At 39.3% G+C, this 12403-nt stretch overlaps 2 protein-coding genes across 2 annotated transcripts in view; both read right to left on the minus strand.

Annotated features, from left to right (window-relative positions):
* LOC146457280 (uncharacterized) overlaps positions 1 to 12403 on the minus strand; it is a 139683-nt gene that overhangs the window by 111322 nt on the left and 15958 nt on the right. The window lies entirely within an intron of this gene.
* Positions 3 to 9531, minus strand: LOC146457284 (uncharacterized). The gene is made up of 6 exons (XM_085092037.1): positions 9217 to 9531; positions 7804 to 8021; positions 4291 to 4628; positions 1783 to 2200; positions 769 to 994; positions 3 to 365 (listed from the first exon to the last, which is right to left on the minus strand). Exons 1-6 carry the CDS (start codon positions 9419 to 9421, stop codon positions 193 to 195), a joined length of 1578 nt encoding a protein of 525 aa, XP_084948163.1. The 5' UTR covers positions 9422 to 9531; the 3' UTR covers positions 3 to 192.

Raw genomic sequence — 12403 nt, forward strand, 5'->3', positions numbered from 1 at the left:
AATTGTTTAGAATCTCTGTCGTTATTTATTTCTTCGGCTAAAGAACACAAAAATGGCAAGTTTTTACAGTTCAAGAGTTCATATTTGCATATCTGTATAATAAATATAACATTTTACACATTTTTGTGACAAAAAATAAAGTCTTTTAAACACTACAAGACACCTATGTTTGTATTTACAAATGTGCATATGTCACGTGCTAGGACCCAGGTCTCTAAACTTCGGACGTCGTAAGCTGGTGACGGCTGCGGAAGACTGGTGTTTAGAGGCGGGTATGTGATGCCTGGTAGATATTGAAAAGAGCCCAGGCTTCCTCGCTCTTAGTTTTATCTGTGACAGTGGTGTATCTTCAGGTTGAAGCAGAACTGAAAGACAAGGCACCAAAAATGCAGTTAACAAATGAAACTGTCTGAATTTCCTGAAAGATTGAGATAACATCAATGCTGCTCATTCCCTGGGGACTCCATACAAATCCTTCTAATTTTGGCTCAGTTCCAAACATAAGAACTAAGACAAAATTAGAAGGATTTGTATGGAGTCATCAGGGCATAACAGAGCTAAAATCTCGCCCCCAAATTGCAATAAGATGCTTATTTTTGGCGAGTGGGCATTTTTCATTATACTCTTTCTGAATACACTAACAAATCCCATAATTTAAAAAATTCAAATATTTGTGATGTCACACTTTAGAACTCTATATTTTTGAAGAAAAATAAAAACTCCTCGCAGTTTAGATGGCACCGTAAATCAACTACAAACAAAACTCACCTCGTCCAAGCAGTGCCTTGCTGACCTGCACTCCATGCATCTGACACAGCTCTACCACGTCGTTATATTCCTTCATGGTCATCCTGCGATACCTGTCCACCATCTCCCCTAACCTACCCCCCATGGTAGATGGCGCGACGGTCACTTTCTCTGGGGGTACCCTCTTCCTTTGCTTTTTCTCTTTCTCTTTCCGTTTCTGCTGTTTCTTCGAGCGTCTGTCTTTTATCTGCAAGAGAGGTTGCTGTCATGTTAATACCAGACTTTTTTTTAAGTTCATACCTTGAATAGACCATTTTACCGTTGTGTGCTTTGTGACCTGGCCCTGGATTGGAAGCGAGGCTGAGGGTGACCTTGTTTTGATACAGACCTCACTGCTTTTCATATGTAAATGCAAACTAGTTAGCATAAGAACAGCATGATCTACATATGAAAAGCAGAGAGGTTTGTATCAAAACAAGGTCACCCCCAGCCCTGCTTACAATCCATTAGGCCAAGTCACTAAGCACACAACTGTAAAATGGAGTATTGGTAAAAACTGATTGTGGCTTATTCTTGACTAAATTTGGAAGTTCAGTTCATAGCATTTTCTAATCTCCCCAGAAATAATTGTTGTACGAACGGGATACTTAGATACAAATTTAGCAAATGTTTCAAATAAAGTCTGTAAAGTATTAAATAGAGCATTTTCGAGTTGCTGTGAGCCTCGTTATGAAAGCGAGGCTAAGTGCAAAACTTTTCCTCTTCATGTCACATGTAGGTACATCCGTAAGATCTCAGAAAAAACTCGGCGTGTCAAGGTTTTTATACATGGAGCTCTCAGTTTGGTTTTACAATTAATTTGTACTGAGTAATATTGCCTGCTCGTTTTATCCCTCGCAATTTACTTGTTTGTCTTCTAGTTTTTTTTCCAATTAAAGTTTTGTTAGACCACGATCTAAAATCGGGCGAATTGACTTTCGAGCGAAACGACCAGATTCCAGCTACGCAGGCGAAAAAGAAACAAAGTCCTCTCACCTCATCTTGGGTCAACTGTTCCACTTTCTCTGACAATTGAAAAGGAGGAATTTCCAACAGAGTTGGTGACATACTACAGTCACTACTACTAGAGGGAGAATAAGGGCGTGACCCTCGTGCCTGGGGCTCAGAATCAGGTCTTTGTCCAACAAAAGGCACGGGCTGGCCTGGAGAGGGTGAAAAGGCTCTCTGAGGGGAAGTCGAGGGTCTCTGTTGGGCAGGGCTCCGTGACACTGAGGGAGGTCTTTGAGGGGATGTAGGTCTCTGTGGAGACCCTGGCCTCTGTGTTCCTGAGCTGCCCCATTTTTCCTGAGAAGGATCCACAGCTGGTTCTGGTTCGTCTGGAATTGTTTCTGGTCTTTTTGCTGATTTGGTGTTAGCAGGACCATGAAGGAACTCTCCAGTTTGCTTGTTAACCCTGAGGAAATATAGAATGTTGACAAGCATTAGTCCCTGCGTCTTGAATGGACTATGGACCTCTTTTATAGCAATGGAAGAGCTCGGTAAAAATTCGCATTGATTTCAGATTACCTTTTCAGTGTTTTAGCTCAGATTCACTGTAGTTTTTGCATGTGGCCTTGATTCCTTCGGGAAATGTTGCTCCAATGGTTTATCCACTGCTTTGCACTTTGTTTAGAAATACATGTAAAAACAGAAACCTAGCCCATAATTTATCAAAGGTTTTGAATGCAAATGAAGTGCAAAGTAGTGGATAAAACATTGGAACAACGTTTCCTGAAGGAATTCAAGGTCACAATGTGTGAATGAAATCAGTTGGAACGATCACAAGTTTTAAAGTAAAGAGAATGCAAATTTAATTTTCGATCGAGTTACATTTTAGGCGGCATCTAAGGATCCATCAGCATCAGCAGCATAGCCACTTCCTATCTGAGTCACCAAGGTCCCCACAATTTCCTACATACATTTTTGCTGCTTAAGGCCTACTTTTGTTACTGTGTATATGTTCTGTGCATCTTGAGATACGAGTTCAGGTTTCCTATGGGTGGTGCCTACTAATACAGGGATATTTTTGCACTGTTTAAAACTATGTGGAGAAAGCAGAACTTCGCAAGTGCTCTTAATTGGTATCCAAAAAGAAAATTGGGGGTAACCATGTATTTTTCAGAGATAATAAAGCTTCAATTTGGAAAAAAGCGCCATACATTCCTTTATATTTTAAAGCATTTTAGAAATTATTATTGTTACTTTAATAATTATCTCTAAAAAATGTGTGGTTACCCCCAATTTTCTTTTTGGATTCCGATAGCCCCTTGCTAAGATCTGCTTTTCCTGCATAGTCATAAACTGCGCAAAAATACTTCAGTATTAGTAGGCACCGTCCTTAAGGTCCTCAGTGTTTAAAGCCCGGAGGATGAACTGACCTCAGTTGACCCACAAATAATTATTAAATAGTTCTTCAGAAAGTCAAATGCACCATATGTGGCTAAAGTCCTTCCCATCGGGTTTTACAATGATGGGTACAGAGACATGACTGGATAAATTACTGATCCTCAAACTCATTAATAATAATTTTCTTACAATAAAACAAAGGAAATCATTACCGTGAAGGAGTTTTGGAATGGGATCTTAATTATCATAAGATTTTGTAAACTTTTGCTTTGATTAATTTTTGCTTGCTCTAAGAATAATTCTTAGAGCAAGCAAAAATTATTATTAATAATTGAAACTATAGTTTCAAACACTGAAAAGGGCTGAAAATACAGGAAATATCCGCACAGTTAGTACGCAACTTAAGCAGTTGTGAAAAGAATGGCTGAAAAAAATCAGGCTTGAACGCAGGATTCAAACCCATGACCTCTGCAATGCCGGTGCAGTGCTCTACCAACTGAGCTAACAAGCTAACTGGGAGCTGGTTATACTGTGAGTTTGTACATGTAATACACCTGTGAAGGGTGAATAAATGAATATGAATTATATATGTAACATATATTTTGAACTGCGGATGAAAGATTCAATGGAAGAAAGATCCTCGTAATTATCATGCAACTTAAGCAGTTGCAAAAAGAAAGCCTGAAAAAAATTCAGGCTTGAACAGGATTTAAACCCATGACCTCTGCAAATTCGGGTTCAAATTCGGGTTTCAATCTCCTTCAAGCCTGAATTTTTTTCAGGCTTTCTTTTCACAACTGCTTAAGTTGCATACTAACTTCAAAATGTATCGCTCTTTTGCCGATCGGTGTGGTAAAAAGGCTTAAAACTGATCTAAAAAACTTAAAAAGTTTCCCAAATTTTCGAACCGTATCTCTGGTTCTTCTTATTCAAAATAATTATATATTTGACATATTTGCATTCACTGAACTTGAAAGTGTTTCATCCGATTTCCAAACACATCAAAGTTGCTTTAAAAAACTTGGCTGTGCCTTGTTTTTCAACCCATTTCTCAGTGTTTGGAAATCAGATGACACACTTCCTCACATTTGATGTTATTACTAATGCTATGATACAGTATGTTAAGCCACTGACCTCAGAAACAGTCTGACTCCTAACCTTTGTTCTAAGTATGTCTGCCTTCCCACAGCCAGCTCTCTGTAATCCAAGGCATCACTGCTATCTCTATCTAGAGCCATTATCAAATCCTCCAAATCAATCTCCGTCAGCGGGATGTGCCATGATCGGATGATGTTCCTAAACTCCTGCCGTGAAACCACCCAGTTCTTGTCCTTGTCAGCTTGTGCAAAGAGGTCCAGCAAGCGAAGCCTCTTGCGTTCCAAGTAGTCCTGTATAACAGCCAAGGCAGCTGGGGAGGGCTGGCGAATAGTGGGCACTCCCCTGTCCTCCCCTGTTACAAGGGTATCCTCTTCAATCACAGGGGGTGGGTTGGGTGTCTTGTTTAAAAGAAGTAAAACAAAAGACGAGTTAATTTTTTTTATGAATTCAATAAACAAGTCAAGAGTGGTTTTCAATTTTACAGCAGTACGTTACCAACAGCATGCAAGTTATTTTAGAGGCTAAATTATTTTACTGTTTATCTTCTTCCCTTTTCATTCCTTTTTTAATTAGTTTTCATTGTATGTAACTTTTACATAAACATCATTTTGAGTGACTTTCCATGGCCCCCAATTAAAGTCTAATAAGTATGACTTTCTAGGCCTGGACACAATTACAAAATTACATGACTTTCCAGTGGTTTTCCATGATACATATAAAAGCCTGTAACACCTCATCAAATTTTATAATTTCACAAAGTCGTGATATCATTCTAGATCAATATATGTTTAGTTAGTAATTGGCAGTTATAGTTTTATTGTCACTGTGATGCACATTTGATCATGTATTAGTATGTTAATTTGTGCAATATCAAGTAACAAATATTATAATTATTAAAGGCAGTGTAAACTTCTGGATGCGCAGAACCTATTAGTAAGCAAACGATGGTTGGGTGGCAATTACCATAGTCAACTTCACAAAGACTAAACCGACTAACAACTAATCACAAACTTCTAATGGGCAATTCCAGAAAATATCCATACCCAACAACGGACGGCTTCCATGTTTTAACCCCCCCTTGCCTTCGGAAATTCCAAAATACGTTACCCCCCCATGCCCTCAGAATTCCATAATCATGAATCCCCCCTCCCCTTCAGAATTTCCGGTTTTTCTGGGAAGTACATTTTCGACTTTAGCAACGCCTATATGAACAAACAAACATGAATTTATGCCTCCTCGGGGCTGTGATCTATCAGCGCTAGGCGACAAGCTTTACTCTTCAGCGACAAGAAAAACCTACCGCTAGTGGCCAGGCTGTAAAATTTTCTTTCTTTTTAAGTCCGAATTTGGCTATAATAATAAACACCATTTACCCCAGTTTTATCCTCTTTGTTCTCTTGTGCCATTCAACTCCTTTAGGAAAAGAAGGAAACTAGAACAACGCATTGGATGAAAACAAAAATCATTTCTTTTCACCCCTTGTTTTATACACGCACAAATGTTGGCTTCACACTACAAGCTAAGTTAGTTTCAAGTAAGCACTTGATTCAAGTGCACTTGAAAATCTCAAGTTGCTCTTTAGAAAACCTGGCTTCACACCTGGTGACAAAGTGTACACTTGAAGCACAAACTGTCAGTCATCGTTCGCGGTAAAATCAGAAATGCGATTGCTCGCCGGAAAATCATGGAGCCTTTGCAACGGAAAAACGTTTTATGTTGTTTACTCTTTATTTTGTCTTTAATATTAACTCAGAGAGTTTTAACATTACAGGAAATGCATAGGTACTTCATTGTTTACGAGTACTTGGCGACAAAACAAAAGAACAGGCGACATCTTCTGAACTGAAAATCGATGGTTCAGGCTGTCCGTAAAGATGAAATTCAAATAAGATCGTAAGTTTAAATCGGCTTTCCTTCTTTTTTATGTTTACTTACAAAAAAGACTGTTCCATGGAGTCCTCAAACTGCGAGGCGTATCTCCAACCATCCATTTTGATTTTTTTTTTTAATTAATTTTAGTTCACGGCAAAATGTTTATCTGTCCTGGCACCGCAGCACGTGGCTTTCAATTTGTTTCCCTTTCCCTATTGGTCAAGTACGTTCTCAAGTGTGGTGTTGGCCATACTTGGCGACGTACTTCGGCTTCTTTGAACTGCGAAAGTTTCCATGGTCACTAAGTAAAGTTCAAGTTGGTAGGTTTTACCCCTTCACACTCAAAGTTAGGTTTCAAGTGCGCTTAGATTATACTTACAAGCTCTAGTGTGAAGCCCCCTAAAATGTCTGGGATCCCAGGACTCCTCGCATGCTTCAGTCGGCTTCAGTTTCTGAACCAAAAATTCAATTAAATTGCATTTGTGATTCCAGGCGCTATCAAGAGAAAACTTGTGGTTTCAATTACCACATTTCGAATACCTAGTCTTAACTATTTCAAACTCGTATAGCGAGGAAGAAGAAAACCCATTGTCAACAACATTGAAAACAACTTTATGCAAATTTATCAGTGATATGTGATGCGTGTCTTGAATGTTCCATTCCACGTGCCCGAGTCCCTCACGAGTAAACATACATCGTTGCTGTTTTGTAATTATCTACTTTATTTACAAAATGTTACTGAAAAAAGTAGCAGTCATTAACCTAAACCCTCATATAAGAGCAGCCTTCCAATCGATCGACTCTTACGCCGGAGCACGTGGACAAGATTGCGTCTTTTTCGCGGAATGTAACACGATCGCTTCTGAAATATCTTTGCTGCGCAAGCAGTACGCTGCGCAAGACTATACTTGATTGTACTTGAATCTTTCGAATGAAAACTTCGGAAAAAGCATTTCCTTATTTAAAAACGTACAACGTCTACGGTAGAATTCGGCAAGGAACCGGGGAAACTTCAACGTGGCTGCTCGCTTGCCTTTGAGCAGACTTTGTTTACATCTTCGGCGTAGCGTCACAAATTTGCATAAATGTTATCGAGATCATCGAATCTCAAAAGGCGATCTCACGTTTTCTTCATTTCAAATTGTAACCGTGTCTTCCTCTCAAAGATGACTGGAATACCTGTCCACTAAACCCAGTAATAAACGGTGAAGGAAGCGAAACTAAAAGATTGCGACTTTTTCGGCCGCTGTTTCACAAGCTGAGAATGGAAACACGCGCGATCGCTACCAGTAGGCTGCACATAATTATGCTTGATTGTACTTTAATCTTTCGAATCAAAACTTCGAAAACAACATTTCCTTGATTAAAAAACGCGCAATAGCCCCCCCCCATGCCCTCAGAATTCCATAATCGTGAACCCCCCCTCCCCTTCGGAAATCCTAAAAGCCGTCCGTGGTATGGTATGGATATTTTCTGGAATCGCCCAATCAATCCTCTAAATCCTAATGTTCACTAAGAAAAATCATATTGTACAGGTACACTGAAGCTCTAAAAATGTCATCATCATCATCATCATCATCATCATCATTGTTATTATTATTATTATTATTATTATTATTATTATTATTATTATTATTATTATTATTATTATTATATCATGCCTGTAGGACTCTATGTTGATAGTGCATCTCAAGTTAATACCTCTTTAATGGTAATCTCAGGTCGTCCTTTTAGTATCATTCTTTTCAGCACTCTGTTTTCCAATTCAGTTTTAGCAGTCTTGTTTTCAAGCCAGTCCTGTTTTAGGCCACAGTTGTTTAAAATTCCGCGGATCCTCTTGCGTTCCTGTAATCTTCTCTTGTAACTTGCAACTTGAGAGTCAAAGCTGTCAGTTTCTGAGCCACCTTGAGCATTCTTGTCTAGAAATCATAAAACTTTGATTAATAAAAATTTACTTTATAGAATGATGAAGAAAAAGTATTATGAACAACAGGGCTCTCATTGCAAGGAAAGGCTAGTGCATAATAATTGTACCCAGCTAATTTAAAACTGCTAATTGCCATTAGGCCTTAAGTGCGATGCGCCTCACTGTGGCCAACCAACAAACTTTGTTGGGTTAAGCCATGGTAAGGCGCACCACACTGTAATAAATATCGAAAAATCCTGAACCAGATTTTGGAAAGTCTTGCTGAAATGAAACAAATTATGTCAGGGTATAAATGCGAGCAGTCAGACAGATCAACCATCCAGAAAATTATTATCCACTTCACTTTATCTGAGTATACATCATGGTCTTCCAGAGAAAAGAGGGATCTTAGGTCAAAAACCCAAGTAAAGTGGATTCCTGACCTGACAAATTGAAATTGAAGAGATCGAACCAGATATGTTGACCCCTCAAAAATTCTTCACCGACACCTACTCCGAAAGTTACTGGGACACTGACATCAGTTTGTACACCAAGAGGAAAAAACTAAGCAGACAGTTTCCAAGTGGGGATGCTGGTCGGAAATTTGAATCCAACTCCTGGGGGAACACCACTATTGATGTCCACCAATGAAACTGATCAAATAATGATGGTTGTGAACGAATTTTATACACCAAAGAGAGATGACGATATTTCCCACCTCTTTTAAGGGGGGGTCCCTCTGTCTTCTACAGAGGCTGACTGCTCGAGTGCGAAAGAGGCCTCTGTTGTAAAATTAGGAAGAGAGAGAGATCAACCCTACAGGGCATACAGCAGTTACATCTAAATGATGAGTTAGTCTGTTTGACTTTATTTCTACCGAGAAAAATTATCAGGTAAACTAAAGATGCTTGCCCAAGTTCGGCGTGCAGACAAAGTAAGCTTAGGTCTCTTTACTGTATAAAATAAAGTCATTTGACGATCGGGTCAACAGTGAATAATGTTTAGCTTATTCATATACACACATTGAAACAATAAGAAACCATTATTGAAGACCTGGACGAAGCTTTGTTTTAAAAGCGCGCTAAAATTTATACAAACTAAATTCTGGCTTGTTTTTACTAGCTCAGCCTGTATACGCTCATACAAACAAGACTTCGGATGGTGTTCGTTAATTTTTCCCAATTATCCGATATTATCTGCCCTCTTACCTTGGCTCACCGTTGTCGCCGAAATATCTCTAGCCGGGCATTTTATGGAAGGGACAATAATTATGCGTCTTCTGCTCAATTCTGAAGGTTCTCCCCATCTCTTAATACTCTCGCGGTATGTCTTCGATGGGAGAAGATTGCGAGTTCTGGGCAGTTTGAATCCCTTCTCTTCACACTCCTCGGATCCTGCCAGTTTTATATTCATTGAATCGGGTAAAATATTGTTATATCTAAAGACTTATTAACGAATTTACACCGCACTTCAAAATTCAAAAGTCACTCATCTTCGTCCGCCATATTGGAATTTTGTCGCTTGTGATTGAGGCTGTTGTGTCGGCTGTTGTCAGGAGGTTGCCATGGAAAGAGTTCTACGATTTATCCCCTAGCCTCCCCACCCACGTGAATTTTGGTGGAAATGTTGACGTTTTTGCATGCCGGATAGGATCTGGCAGAGCCGCTATTGCTGATTACTTGGAATTCGTAGACGAAAAGATAAATAAAGAAAACTTCAAAAATCACGGTGAATTGATCAGTACAGAGGGTCTACGTAACCGAGAGTAAATTAAAGGCGGTAACGGCTGTTGCCAGGGCCAACGATCTAACCCCTGACCAAAAGATCGGAGCGGATCAGAGAGGTTGGTCACCTGGAGAGACTCTGGGTTACTGGAATTTTTCACCGCAAGATTTCTGGGGTAAAACAATGCCAAGCCGTAACGGTGCAGCCAGTCAAAAAATGGGATCTTCCCAGTCTCTCTCCTGGCGACCAACCGCTGATGACTCTGGGCACGAGATTGGTGCACGTGGAATAATTAGGAGGAACTGAAGTAAGCAAGCTCGATACTGCATAGAAAACTTACATGTAACACTACATGTACAGCGACATGATAGAGACCAATCCGAGAATCAAAACTGAATGTAACCGTGGACAGCTGTTAATAAGTGGCCACGTGTAACTTGACAGTGGAAAACCTTCGAACTTCCGATGTTTTGATTCTAATAAGTCAGGATTTAGAGAAACAATTTGAAATAAAAATTAGCCAAAAGTGCGCAACAAGTATTTTCCCTATAATCACGTGCACAGTAAAATCCCAAGCCTACACTATTGTGATGCCCCTAAATTTAATTTCTATTGAACAATTACACGTGATTCTCTTCCTTATTTAGCATTGTCATGCAGTACGTTAACTTCAGACTTTGCCGGTTTACAATAGTGCAATCTGCGTTGTTCACTAACTTTATCTTCTCGGCGTTATGTGCGATATATTTCGTGTCGGGCATTATTCTTTCAATTTATTTTCAATTTATTTTCAGTATCATGGAACATTTCGGTTTAAGTCACCTACATCAGTGCTTCTTTCCCGACACAAACTAATCATTACAAAGCAAATAATCTAAAAAAAGAGCAAGGCTGATTTCACGGTCAGGGAAGTATATTTTCCAATATTTCGAAAGGCACGGCCTTTCTTCTTCAGGGTATGTTTGAGACTCAAACATACCCTGAAGAAGAAAGGCCGTGCCTTTCGAAATATTGGAAAATATACTTCCCTGACCGTGAAATCAACCTTGCTCTTTTTATAGATTATTTGCTTTACAATTTTTTTGCTGATTAGATCCTTCACTACAGGATCCGGTACTTTTATTTTGTCACGGTGGTCCTTGCAAACACAGTTTATCACTGGTTTTTACTAATCATTACAAAATTAAAAGGCTATTAGTTATTTCAGCCGGTAGAGTGGACATAAATTGCGCGCAATTGAGAAGGTAACGGAGCATTGTCACGGCATTTTTCTAAGTTTTCGACAAAACTGCACAAATTTTTGTCAAAGTAACTTTGATCAAACATGTATTTGCTCTTAGAGTACAAAGAAAACAATATAAACAGACTTCTCGAAGGAAGAGAAAACATTACCAGTCAGTTTAGTCGGATCTTCCCCAATAAATCGCACGAAAAAAAAACTTGAAAACATTGGCCCATTTTTTTTCCAATTTTCAATCCATTTCCATCTGATCATCGGCAAAGATAACCTACACTAGTTTGGTGCACTAGTTATTGGAGAAATCATGAAACAAACTATCGCATAATTACTTTAACACGGCCATTAATACACATGTTTTTGTTTCGGCATTCGGGAGTAACACAAAAGTGACAATGCTCCTTTACGGGCCGATTTCGACGGTGGGAGTTTGTCGTAAAAGTTGAGTAAATGGCAAAGAAGTGACAAAAAATTGAACAAATTTGAGACTTTTCGGGCTTCACCTCTCATCTGTGGAAGGGCGGAGGTGTTAAGTGTGATTTTCGCTCGAACTCACGAGTCAGCTCTTAAATAAAGGGTGACTGCAGTTTAGTTTCTAAGTTTGGGATGCTTCCTCACTTCGTTTTCGAGCTTCAATGCATGTTCTTCATTTTCTAATCTTGGATATTTAGTTTTTCGTTTTCGACATTTGCCTGTCCCAAGGCCAGAATAAATTATTATAGACAGCGAGCAGTCGTACTTTTTCCTCAGGTCATGCGTACAAAGTGACAATAAAATTATGCAAAGTAGTAAAATGAACGAGGGGGATTGGGGAGATCCTTCGCGCGCTAGCGCGCTACAGAACTTAGAACAGAGAAAGAGACCGCTAGCAGTCTAAAATTATTCCCAAGGCACTCATCATCAATTCATCTTGGCACGAATAGCATTGAAACCTCCAATATTTTTCCTACATTAATTCATAAAAGACCTGTTTGCGCCTTCATGAAAAGAGATTATGATTTTACAAATAAGTCATTTCGAAACAAACAGTAATCAAGTTAACCGATAATTTACATTCTTTCCAAAAGCACATTCCACTGGGTCCTCCTTGAACAATTTTGTTGAAAGCTTGCGTTTGTTGATTGCATGATCCGGCAGCCATTTGATCTTAGTAAGCCGCCAGTGGGGAGGGGAAGGGGCTTATAAGGGGGTGGGGTGGGCACATCTTCAATTTTTTGTTTTTGTTTGTTTTTGGTTTTTGGTTTTGGCTTAAATATTATTTTCATGGAAACCCGCAACTTTCTTCCCTTCTCGCAATGTGAATGGCAAGAACGTACTATCCAGGGGAGCAGGGATGGCGCATGTGCAGTGATAACAATAATCACCTCCCATAAAGCGGCCCAGGTTCAAGTTGAATTCATTCATTGGTTCTGATCTTTGCTCCGAGAGTTTTT

The sequence above is a fragment of the Pavona decussata genome, unplaced genomic scaffold (genome assembly GCF_977016875.1).
Source record: "Pavona decussata unplaced genomic scaffold, jaPavDecu1.1 SCAFFOLD_244, whole genome shotgun sequence".
Taxonomy (NCBI): domain Eukaryota; kingdom Metazoa; phylum Cnidaria; class Anthozoa; order Scleractinia; family Agariciidae; genus Pavona; species Pavona decussata.